This window comes from Chiloscyllium plagiosum, chromosome 23 (genome assembly GCF_004010195.1).
Source record: "Chiloscyllium plagiosum isolate BGI_BamShark_2017 chromosome 23, ASM401019v2, whole genome shotgun sequence".
Lineage (NCBI taxonomy): Eukaryota > Metazoa > Chordata > Chondrichthyes > Orectolobiformes > Hemiscylliidae > Chiloscyllium > Chiloscyllium plagiosum.
The window spans coordinates 34,917,149-34,930,319 of record NC_057732.1 but is presented as its reverse complement, the minus strand read 5'-3'; the positions used below and the strand labels follow the sequence as shown (position 1 = coordinate 34,930,319).

The 13,171-nt window shown below is 44.2% G+C and overlaps 1 protein-coding gene across 1 annotated transcript in view; it reads right to left on the bottom strand.

The window, feature by feature from the left end:
• Nucleotides 1–1,784: 1,784 nt before the first annotated feature.
• LOC122561465 overlaps nucleotides 1,785–13,171 on the bottom strand; it is a 98,379-nt gene continuing 86,992 nt past the window's right edge. Inside the window, exons 9-11 of the mRNA XM_043713208.1 lie at nucleotides 6,078–6,166; nucleotides 2,146–2,297; nucleotides 1,785–1,853 (exon numbers count right to left, since the gene is read on the bottom strand). Coding sequence (XP_043569143.1) covers nucleotides 1,785–1,853; nucleotides 2,146–2,297; nucleotides 6,078–6,166 — 310 coding nt within the window. The remainder of the gene's footprint in view (nucleotides 1,854–2,145; nucleotides 2,298–6,077; nucleotides 6,167–13,171) is intronic.

Genomic DNA, 13,171 nt, shown 5'->3' with positions numbered 1-13,171 from the left:
ATGGAATAAATCACTGCTGGAACGAGAGAAGATATTTCTGAAAAATCGGCCAATGAAAATATATGGGTAGAAGTTAGAAATAAGTAAGGAAAGGTCACTTTGATGAGATTGTGCTAAACGCCCCACAATAGTAAGAGGGAAATTGAGAAACAACAATGAAGAGGGATCTCAGATATATGTAAGCAGAAGAAGGTTGTAATAATGGGGGAATTTTAATTTTCCAAACATTAACTGGGGATTGTACAGTGTCAATGGTTTGGATGATCAAGAATTTGTCAATTTTGTTCAAAAAATTATCTTTATCAGTTTGTGGATGCTCCGACTCAAGGCAGAGCAAAACTAGACCTTATTTTGGGAAATAAGGCAGGGCAGGTGACTGCAGAAAAAGAGCGGGAACACTTTGGGTCAAATGATCATAAATTTATTAGTTTTAAAACAGTTATGGTAAAGGATAAGTCTTCCATAAAAGTTACATTTTTTTTAAATTGGAAAAAGACAAATGTTAATGGTATGAGTCAAGGAACTTCAAAAGTTGATTTGATTGAACTCTTCGCAGGTAAAATTATGTCTGAAAATTGGGAAGCACTCAAGAGTGTGATGACAAGAGTTCAGAGGCATTTTGTTCCTATTAGAGAGAAGGGTAAGGCTTGTAAACATCAGAAGTCACACGAATCTAACCTGGTGTCATGTGACTTTTGACCTTGTCCACCCAAGTCCAACACCGGCACCTCCACATTAAGGCTGGTAAGATTAGGGAACAATGGATGAATAAAGATAGAGAGGTTCTAGTCAAGGATAAAAGAAAATCTTACTTTTAGACATGGACAACTTGGTTCAGTTGAATCTCTTAATCAATGTAAAGAGTGTTGGGGCATTCTTAAGAAAGAAATCAGGAAGGCAGAGAGGGGATATGACAGAGTCATAGAGTCAGACAACACAGAAACAGACCCTTTGGTCTAATCCATGCTAAACATTCTAATCCATGTCGATCATAATCCCAAACTAAACTACTCCTACCTGCCTGTGCCTGGCTCATATCCCTCCAAACCTTTCCTATTTTGTACCTAGGAGAAAGTGAGGACTGCAGATGCTGGAGATCAGAGCTGAAAATGTGTTGCTGGAAAAGCGCAGCAGGTCAGGCAGCATCCAAGGATTCGTGAAGAAGGGCTCATGCCCGAAACGTTGATTCTCCTGAGACTCATGAAGAAGGGCTCATGCCCGAAATGCCGATTGTCCTGCTCCTTGGATGCTGCCTGACATGCTGCGCTTTTCCAGCAACAGATTTTCAGCTCTATTTTGTACCTATCCAAATGTCTTTTAAACGTTGTAATTGGACCAGCATCCACCACTTCCTCCGGAAGTTCATTTCACACACAAACCACCTCTGTCTACAAAATTGCCTCTTATAGCTTTCTCCACTCACCTTTAACCTTTGCCTCCTAGTTTTGGTTCCTGTACCCTGCAAAAAGATCTCAGTTATTCATTCTATCCGTGTCCCTCATGATTTTATAAACTTCTGAAATCTCACCCCTCAGCCTCTGATGCTCCAGGCTTTGAGGAAATCCTGTCGAGCAGGTTGGATACTCCCCAACGATATCTATTCCTCTCAACATTTTAATAGCAAAAAAACTTCCTTTCCCAGTTACCTTCATAACTGAAAGACCTTTAGTTCCTTAAACCACTTTTCTGTCTCGTAATGCAATGATCTTTAATGTCGGGCACCTACTTCAAACTTGAGCAGAATAATCACAAACATTTTGAACAATGAACTTTAGTGAACATCATTACAATGGTGCAGTGTAAGTCACAGTATGTTCTATTTGAACACAGTCAATTATTTTGATATTAAGTATCTGAAGAAGAAAGTTCTTAAATTAAAATTGTTCATACTTGGTTCATACTTTTCATTTCCTGTTAAATTATTTTGTTAAGGGACCCTCCATATCGAGCAGATTCAATGTCATAGTTGATTTCCTTCCTCATTTAGTTTTGAATATTATGGAGTTCACGTTACCCAGGTAATATATACACGGCTTCAGAAATATCCAGGAATATACAAGAAGCTTCTTTCATTCTGTGTTCATTCATTTCATAAACACTGAGGAACAAACCCAATATTTTACAATGGAGATTCCAAGGACTTACCTCAGCATCAATCCAAGACTTTTTCTCAAGAACAAACTTGTAGCAATAACCAAAATAAATGAAGCCACCATAACAATTCTGTTTGCCCAGGAGACGACATTTCTCAAGGTCCTGATCCGAATGTGTTGAATTATGCGTAGCCAGTTGATCAGCTGCAGATTAAATCAGGTGGTTGTCATTTGTCCAGCATAGAAACAAGCTGCTTGGTACAGTTAGTCAAATACAGTGTTTATTTCCCACATTGTTCACATTATCACCTCATACTTCTGCCACTTCATTCATTCCCATCCCCATTCAGCATTGCAAGACCCTGGTCAGTTCTTCACACACTTGGCACTTGGCAACCATCAGTGTTTATGAGGCCTCATTCTTTACCTTCTCACAGACAGTGCTCTCCCTACAATGTGGTGGGGGAGGGGTGTGGCCTGAGCCATAAACTGAGCGCAGAGATCTTCAATTCTTAAAAGAGGGAACAAGGGAGCTTCTGAAAACTAGCAGTGTACTAGAAATGAGGGGAGAATAGGATTGGACTGGGTGAATATTAATGATTATGGGAGTGAGCAGGATTATGGGATTTAATTGATTTGGATATTAAATGACATGGGGAATCAGCACAACAGGAGATAACTGAGTGAGATACGGTTGAGGAGGAAATCTGAGAATAGGATCAGATTGAGTGGGTCTGAGAATGGAAAGGGATTAGTCTGTGGGAATCTATTAAAGCATTTGAGCAGTGAGCAGGAGTGTAGGTTTGGACTGAATGGAAAATGAATTCATGGAGAGGGAGCAGGAGAGTGGGATGAAAGTGGGAATGAGCAGGAATGTGGGATCAGACTAAGAGAAAAAGCTGGGCTGGGCATTGCCATGTGCCCTGGGCACAGACAGACAGGAGAGGGAGGGGCAGTAAAATCAGGTGGGATGGTGAAGCATGCTGTGCCCATATGGGGAGTGGGCAGACAGTGAATGTGGAATGTGTAGAATATCAAACACCTGTCAATGGTTAGGTTATTGCTCACTTTCAGAGATTCCTCAGGTACCATCTCTGTCTGTTTTCTCTCATTCAGACAACAGGACATCCATTAACCCCTCAGTTCACAGCATTAACCTGTCCTCACACACAATGTTAGGTTGACCCTATCTGCAACATTACTGACGATCAATGTACTCAGCACCAATCCCATCAGCAGCATCATGTCTGCAGTGAAGTTTCTTTCCCCTCACCTGAAACACAACATGTACAACGTGGCACTGGAACAGCTCAGTGAGAAAGGAAACTGTACTCATGGTTCTTGGTCTCTGTAATCAGGTGGAAGTGAATGCATTGCTAGGATCAGGAATTAATGAATGTTCACAATGAGAATTTCTTTTATTCATTTCTCGGACTTAGGCATCACTGTCTGGCCAGCATTGATAGTCCATCCCTAATTGTCCTTGAGAAGGTGGTGGTGAGCTGCCTTCTTGAATCGCTGCAGTCCACTTGACTTTCTAGTGATTGTTACAACTGAGTGGCTTGAGAGGCCATTTCAGAGAGCAATTGTTAGTCAACCACATTGCTGTGGCTCTGGAGTCACATGTAGTCCAGACCAGGTAAGGATAGCAGATTTTCTTCCCTGAAGGACATTAATGAACCAGATGGGTTTTTCCAACAATTGACAATGGTTTCATGGTTATCTGTCGACTCTTTATTCCTAGATTTTTAAAAATTGAATTCAAATTCCAACATCTGCCATGGCAGGATTCAAACCCAGGTCCCCAGAGCATTATTTTGGGTTTCTGGATTAATAGTTAAGTGATAATACCACTGGGCCATCACCTCCCCAGGAGAGAATGTCTACAGTGCAGTTACTGGAAGTGAATAATATTCACATGGACACGTAAAATATTTTACCATTTGATCTGATGAACAAGATTGCTATACCAGATCTGCTATACCATTTCTCTCCCTGTTGGGAAGCTTCCTTCATGCAATAGCAGCAGTGAGATTGAATCTGTTTATAAAGAACAGGGTCCATTCACAATCACTGGCAGCTTTCAAAAAGGAACATGATCGAGGTTTGTTCAAGAGTATCATTGAGGGACAGGGAGATAATGACACTTGTGAATGTGTGATCTTATTCACCTCCCGGTGTCAATGGAACTCTTTGGAAGAATTGTTTATTTGCAGTTTGATCTGTAAATTCCCTCAAGCCCCTATATGGTAATGTAGGCTCTCTGACGAATCGCTGGTTAGGTCCCGATAAAGGAGGCTTGGTGTCAGTGAACACTGTAGATTAGAATGAGAGAAGTTCAGGTAAATCTCTGTTTCACTTGGAAGCTGTGTCTGGGGCCTTGGAGAGGGAGGAGGTAAAGAGGCAAGTATCCCATCCTCTGCAGTGGCATGGGGGTGTGTGGGAGATGTTATGAATGAAGGAGGAGTGGGCCAGGGTGTCCCAGAGGAAAATGTCCATGTGAAATGCTGACAAGGAAGGGAGGGGAATATGTGTCTGGTGGTGGCATCCCACTGGAGAAGACAGCAGCTAACAGCAGCCAGTGGGTTTGCATTGGGTACTGGTGGCTAGCATTTCCCCAGAAATGGAAGCAGAAACGTGGAGGAAGGAAAGGAGGAGTCCAAGCTGGACCAGGGGAAGGTGAGAGCAGATTGGAAATTGGAAGCAAAACTTATACACATTTCCAATTGTGAATAAGAGAGGGAAGGAATACCAATGATGTCTTTGACAGACCACAGAAAGAGATGTGGGGAGGGTCCTGAGTAGGATTGGAACACGGAACGTTCCATGTGCCCCACAGAGAGACAGGTATGTAAGGATGACACAGAGGATGACACAGAGTCAACAGAGGGATAGAGGCAGGTTACATGGTTGGGCCAAGACTTAGCAGATGGAGTATAGTATGGGAAATGTGAGGGCATGCACTTTGGCAGGAAGAATGCAAGAGCTAAATATTATTTCACTTGTAAAAGACAGCAGGAAGCTGCAGCACTAAGGGATACGTTTAGACTTGGAATTTATTTAGAATTCTCGGATTTTCAAAAGATTGATAAAATCTGTGCTCTCCATTGTGAGAGTGGTCAAGGAATAGATCTCCCACCTCACAGACTCAAACTGAGAAAGAGAAATTCAGACAAACCAATGGATTTGATACAGATGGAATTTCTCTGTTTCTTCATGTAAGTGCAATGTGATCATTTTGGAGAGGAGGTGGGATTTTGGTTTTCCATGTCTTTTAAAGATTTTCCAAAGTATATTTTTTTTTGTTTTGTTTATTTTCATTTTTTTTTGATTAATAAATTTCTGTCTCATTGTTAAATCCAAATCTGTACCTTGTCTGCCTGTCTTTCAGGGCAAGGCTATCACACTAATTTAAGGAAGAAAAGGTGATCTATCAGGCCAGATTCAGTTCTGTGATCTCACTTGTCCAATAATCCATCAGCTGGAATGTTAACAGATGGAAATAGCCTTTACAGCAACGAAAGCGGTGAGATTTGTAACACCGAGAGCAGTGAGAGCGCAGGCCCGGAAGGTAAACTTCTCTCTGAAAGTCGTAGTCATGGATCAGCGGCCTCCATTTGCAGCAGCAGGAGTGGTGAGAGTGTGGACCGGAGACTGTCGGGAAGGTTAAGTTCCCTTTAAAGACTTAACTCGTCAATACACTGAACGAAGGTTCAACTGGTGTGACTTAGACACAGGGATTGCTGGGTACATGCACGAATATAATTAGGGTGTGGCTAAACCCGAGACACTACATGTGTAGTGTTTCCCATCTGTCCTCCTCCTCTAACCACAAAAAAGAGGTTTGGTAAAGCTTTTTGTATTTCATTTATTCAATCTCTCTTGACGATATAGAGTAGAGGGCATAGAGGCTAGGGCGGTTGCATGCTCCTATTGCAAGATGTGGGAGGTAAGGGTCACCACTAGTGTACCTGCTAACTTCACCTATGAGAAGTGCACCCAACTCCAGCTCCTCACAGGCCGCGTGAAGGAACTGAAGCTGGAGCAGGATGAACTTTGGATTATTCAGGAAGCTGAAGGGGTAATAGAGAGGAGTTATAATGAGGTAATCACATCTAGGTTACTGGATAAAGCTAGCTGGGTGACCATCAGGAGAGGGAAAGGGAGTAGGCATTCAGTGCATTGGCTCTCTGTGGCCATTCCCCTCAATAATAAGTATATTGTTTTGGATACTGTTGGGTGGGGGGAGGAGGAGGTGGGGTCACCTACCAGGGGAAAGCTACAGAGGCCAGGTCTCTGATACTGAGCCTGCCTTGGCAGCTCGGAAGAGAAGGGGACGCGAGTAGGAGAGTGATCGTGATAGGAGATTCAATGTTTAGAGGAACAGCCAGGAGATTCTGTGGTCGTGAGCCAGACTCCCAGATGTTAGGGTCAGAGAAGTCTCATAACGAGTCTACAGGATTCTTAAGGGGGAGGGAGAGCAGCCAGAAGTCATGGTACATTTCGGTACCAATGACATAGGTAGGGAAAGGGAAGGGGACCTGAAAAGAGAATATAGGGAGTTAGGTTGGAAGCTAGAGGGCAGGGCGAGCAGTGTAGTAACCTCAGGATTGTACCATTGCCAGGGGCTAGTGAGGCGAGGAACGGAGAGTGAGTGCAGATGAACATGTGGCTGCAGGACTGGTGTAGGAGGGAGGGCTTCAGATATGTGGATCGTTTGGATACCTTTTGTGCAAGGTGGCTCCTGTATAAGAAAGACAGGTTGCACCTGAACTGGGTGGGAGGTTTGCCTGAACGCTTCATGAGGGTTTAAACTAGACTAGCAGATGATGGAGTAGGAAGTGAACAGCCAGATACAGCATGCAGAGAGTCTGTGAGGAGGGATAGACAATAGATAGGGCAAAGGTGATGCCAGTGTGTTGGCTTGAATTGTGTCTATTTTAATGCAAAAAGTGTCAGGAATAAGGGTGATGAACTTATAGCACGGGTCAGTTGTATCCATTACAGAACTTGGATATCACAGGGGTAGGAATAGTTGAATATTCCAGGGTTCAGATGTTTCAAAAGGAATAGAAGGGGGATCAGGGATAGTATCACAGCTACAGAAAGGGAGGGCATCGAGGAGGGTTTGGCGACTAAGTCAGTCTGGGTGGAAGTCAGGAAAGGAGCAGTCACCTTATTGGGAGTTTTGTACAGAACACCCCCCACCCCGGAACACTTAGCAACAGAGACACAGAGGAGCATATTGGGAAGCACATTTTTGAAAGGGACAGAACTAATAGGGTTATTGTCATGGCTGACTTTAACTTCCCTAATATTGATTGGAACCTCCTCAGTTGAACAAATCGATATTCAGGATCCACTCCTGGGTAGAATGGATCATCACCAGATTCTTCTAATTCCAATCTGATTTGAAAGCGCAAATAAAGTATTTCATGTTCCAACGAAAAGTATCATCCCGTTGACCAGGAACATCTGTAAAAGGAAATATCGGACACAACACCAGTGAATTAGCTGCTGTTTGGATGATGATGTCATCCTTTCTGTTTTGATCGAGGGATTGCCAACACATCAATCTGTCTGAGCCAGTGGCTGGAACCTTATGCTCCTGGACATGGTGATCTTGCTGTCAGGAGTGTCACTTTATTAGATAGGATGGTATTATACCCAAACTCCCACTGCCTTCTCACCTCCTGGGATTAATTCCTGAGCAGGATGGCCCACGGTTGACAATCCTGTCCAACAGCCAGTGGAGGTTCCTAAATGGCAAATGAAGGAGCAGTGAAGGAGCTGAGGCCATCGTCACTGAGGTGAACCCAGCTGCAGGGAGCCTGTTACCATGTGGAGTTCCTGAGAGCTGCTACCCTGCAGGGAGCTTGTCACCCCGGGGTGGGGAGCTGTCCCATCATTAAAGGCACTCAGTGCTTGGACAAGGGACTGTCAATACTCCTGTAACTGCAGGGTCATTCCCAGTGTATGTACCTGTAACTGCAGGGGCACTGCCAGTGCATGTGCCTGTACTACAGGGTCACAAGGGACTGTCAATACTCCTGTAACTGCAGGGTCACTCACAATGTGTGTGCCTGTAACTGCAGGGTCATTCCCAGTGAGTGTGCCTGGAACTGCAGGGGCACTGCCAGTGCATGTGCCTGTACTGCAGGGTCACTCTCAGTGTGTCTGTCCATAACTGCAGGGTCACTCCCATTGTGTGTGCCTGTAACTACAAGGTCATTCCTTGTGTGTGCTTGTACCTGCAGGGTCACTCCCAGTGTGTGTGCCAGTAACTGCAGGATCACTCCCAGTGCGTCTCCCTGTAACTATTGGGTCACTCCCAGTGCATGTGCCTACAACCACAAAATCAATCCCTGTATATGTGCCTGTAACCACAGGGTCACTGCAAGTGTGTGTGCCTGTAACTGCAGGGCCACTCCCAGTGTGTGTGCTTTTAACTGCAAGGTCACTTCAAGTGTGTATGCCTGTAACAACAGGATCACTATCAGTGTGTGTGCATGTAACTGCAGGGTCACTTCAAGTGTGTCTGCCTGTAACTGTAGGGTCACTCCAATGTGTCTGCCTGTAACTGCGGGGTCACTCTCAGTATGTGTGCCTGTAACTGCAGGGTCACTTCAAGTGTGTGCATGTAACTGCAGGGTCACTCCAAGTGTGTCTGCCTGTAACTGTAGGGTCACTCCAATGTGTCTGCCTGTAACTGCGGGGTCACTTTCAGTACGTGTGCCTGTAACTGCAGGGTCACTTCAAGTGTGTGCATGTAACTGCAGGGTCACTCCAAGTGTGTCTGCCTGTAACTGTAGGGTCACTCCAATGTGTCTGCCTGTAATTGCTGGGTCACTCTCAGTATGTGTGCCTGTAACTGCAGGGTCACTCCAATGTGTCTGCCTGTAACTGCAGGGTCACTCCCAGTGTATGTGCCGCTTTGACCCGGCACTTGCAGATTCACTCCCAGTGTGTTTGCCTATAATGTCAGGGTCACTCCCTATGTGTGTGCCTGTAACTGCAGGGTCATTCCAGTATATGTGCCTGTAACTGTAGGTCATTCCCAGTGTGTTTGTCTATAACTGTTGGGTCACTCCCAGTGCATGTACCTGTAACCACAGGGTCACTGCCAGTGTGCCTGTAACTGCAGGGTCACTCCCAGTGTATGTGCTTGTAACTGCAGGGTCACTCACTGTATGTGCCTGTAACTGCAGGGTCACTACCAGTGTGTGTGCCTGTAACTGCAGGGCCATTCACTGTGTGTGCGCCTGTCCCTGCAGGGTAACTGCCTTGGAATGTTTATGTCAGAAACAGTGAACAATTGCCTGGTCAGATCCTGCACTCCATGTACATTCCTCTAGCTGCAGGATTAATTCCAATGTTGTTTTCCCATTGCGTAGTGTTCGACTCAATGGATATCCCTCTATTTGAATCATTGCATTCAGTCTTATGTTCCGTTCTGTGAACTGTTACATCTTATGTAAGCACCTCAATCCACAGTGTGACATACATTGTACATCCCTCAGAGTCAACAATTATACACAGTGAACGTTAATCTCTCTGGAGACAATCTGTGGACATTCCACTGCCTGCACAGCTCAGCCTCATGCATGATGCTCTCTCTGCAGTACTGTCTGCAGTGCACACTGCTCTCTCTGCACTGTTATATCCAGTGTATGTTCTTTCATATCCAATGTTACACTTAGTCCACGTTCCTCTGTCAACATTGTTATTTCCAGTGTATGTTCCTTTTCCTACAGTGTTATTTCCAGAGTAGATGACTCTGTCTAGTTTCCCCCCAGTGTATATTTCTTTATCTACAGTGTTACAGTAGTGTACGTTTGTCTATCTGCTAAATGACACACAACGTACATTCCTCTATCAGTGAATAATTCCTCAAATTGCAGCACATGAACATATGCATTAGCCAATACAGTGCAATTGTAGAATCTCAGCCTCATGGTTCAGAAGTAGAGACACCATCACTGTACCACAAGAAGCCCTTAGGGTTCATTCTGGGATCTCCCTGTCCAGTGTAAATTTCAGCTGGTACCTTACGTACCCAAGTCCCTGTCAAGAACCAAAACCTGACGAGATTTCTTTTGCCAACATAATCAGCCTTCACACAAAACAGCTGTTAGAGCAGCAAAGGGAAGACCCACTGTGAGAGTTTCAGGGAAGAGAAGGGAAAGGGAGGCAGAGAGTTTTGAGACCTGGTGAGGAAAAGGGACAAGTTACACAGTGAATGATGCTCAAGATTAAACTAAAAGCTCAAGATTAAGAGAGATGCTGAAATGGAGATCAGGATGTCATGGGGCAAATGAGCTGCATTACAGGGAAATGGCTTGGTCAGCTCCCAGGCACTGTGTTCTGAGAATCCAGAAAAGCCCAAGCAAATTGTGGCTGAAATCTGTTGTTAACAGGACATCGATCTCTGTCTAAATCTAAAATTAACCTTCACTATCCCCACATAGAATCTCATTCATTTCAGCTGGTGATCTATTCCTTTCTCTGGAAATAATTTCCTCTTACACATAAATCAGTTAACCAACATTAAGCTGCACACATCTCGCCTTGGGGTCCAAATGAGGTTCATTCATATGCCAAATTGGACAGTCCATCGGAGATCCATCTGTCCAAAGCCAAACGTCAAGCTGGGGGAGAGAACGAAAATCATCCTTTTAAAATGCAGACTGCTGTCACATTAAACAATTAACAATGTTATAATTTTGATCTCAATAGTTAAGAACTTTATTTCCCAAAAATAATTTTTAATCACGATTAGTTGCATTGGACAGAGAGCTGGGACCTGTCAAATACATTTTCTGAGGCAGACTGGAACTCCTGCTTATTCTGGGCAGGACATCCCTAAGCAATTTCCAATGTTGTTGGTTAGATGCCATTGTCGTGGCTGGATTGAAACAACTTGAGAGGAGAAGTAGCTAATTCTTGAGCTGTCAGACAGTTATCAGGGCCCATAGCCTTTGCAGCATTCAATGTGTTGGAATTCCTTTCTATCAAGTGGAGTGAATCACATTAGTTGAAGACTGGCATCTATGATGTCATAGAGTCATAGAAAACAGACCCTTCAGTCCACCTTGTCCATACCGACCAGATATCCCAACCCAATCTGGTCCCCCTTGCCAGCACCTGGCCCAAATCCCTCCAAACCCTTTCTATTCATGTACCCATCCAGATACCTTTTAAATGCTGCAATTGTACCAGACTCCACCACTTCCTCTGGCAGCTCATTCCATGCTCGCACAACACTCTGCGTGAAATCGTTGCCCCTTAGGTCCCTTTTATATATTTCCCCTCTCACCCTAAACCTATACCCTCTCATTATGAACTCCCCACCTCAGGGAAAAGACCTTGTCTACTTATTCTATCCATGCCCCTCATGAGTATATTAACCTCTATAAGGGCACCCTGTAGCCACTGATATTCCAGGGAAAACAGAACCAACCTATTCAGCCTCTCCCTATAGCTCAAATCCTCCAACTCTGGCAATATCCTTGTAAATCCTTTCAGAACCCTTTTAGGTTTCACAACTTCATTCTGATAGGAAGGAGACCAGAATTGCACGCAATATTCCAAAAGTGGCCTAACCAACATCTTTACAACCACAACATGACCTCCCAACTCCTGTACTCAATACTCTGACCAAAAAAGGAAAGCATACCAAACGCCTTCTTCACTATCCTATCTATGTGCAACTTTACTTGCAAGGAACTTTGAACCTGGACTCCAAAGTCTCTTTGTTCAGCAACATTCCCCAGGACCTTAACATTAACTGTATAAGTCCTCCTCCGATTTGCTTTTCCAAAATGCAGCATCTCGTATTTATCTAAATTTAACTCCATCTGCCACTCCTCAGCCCATTGGCACATCTGATCAAGATCCCAGTGAACTCTGAGGTAACCTTCTTGGCTGTCCACTATACCTCCAGTTTTTGTGTCGTCTGCAAACTGACTAACTATAATTCCTGATGAAGGGCTCCAACCCAAAACATCGATTTTCCTGCTCCTCGGATGCTGTGCTTTTCCAGCAACATACACTCAACTCTGATCTCTAGCATCTGCAGACCCACATTGTCTCCTGATCTTTGAGAGGCCCTATTCTCTCCCTAGTTATCCTTTTGTCCTTAATGTATTTATAAAAACCCTTGGCATTCTCCTAACTCTATTTGCCAAAGCTATCTCATGTCCCCTTTTTGTCTTCCTGATTTCCCTCTTAAGTATATTCCTATTGCCTTTATACTGTTCTAAGCATCCACTCGATATCTCTTGTCTATACCTGACTTATGTTTCCTTCTTTATCTTAACTAAAATCTCAATTTCTCTAGTCATCCAGCCTTATACCTACAGCCTTTCCTTTCACCCTAATAGGAAGATACTGTCTCTGGACTCTCGTTATTTCATTTCTGAAGGCTTCCCATTTTCCAACTGTCCTTTTATCTGCGAACATCTGCCCCAAATCAGCTTTTGAAAGGTCTTGCTTCATCCTGTCAAAATTAGCCTTCTTCCAATTTAGAATTTCAACTTTTAAATCCTGTTTATCCTTTTCCATCACTATTTTAAAACTAATAGATTTATGGTCGCTAGCCCCAAAATGCTCCTCCACTTTCACCCCAGCGGGAATATACTGTCTCTGGACTCTCGTTTTCTCATTTCTCAAGATTTCCCATTTTCCAGCTGTCCTCTTACCTCAATCACCTGGCCTGCCCAATAAGATGATCATCCCTTTCTTATTCCTCAGGTCCACCCAAATAGCTTCCCTGGATGTATTCCCAGAAACATCCTCCCTAAGTATAGCTATAATTAGATTAGATTTTAGATTAGATTACATTACAGTGTGGAAACAGGCCCTTCGGCCCAACAAGTCCACACCGACCCGCCGAAGCGAACCCACCCATACCCCTACCCCTACATTTACCCCTTACCTAACACTACGGGCAATTTAGCATGACCAATTCACCTGGCCCTGCACATCTTTGGACTGTGGGAGGAAACCGGAGCACCCGGAGGAAACCCACGCAGACACAGGGAGAACGTGCAAACTCCACACAGTCAGTCGCCTGAGGC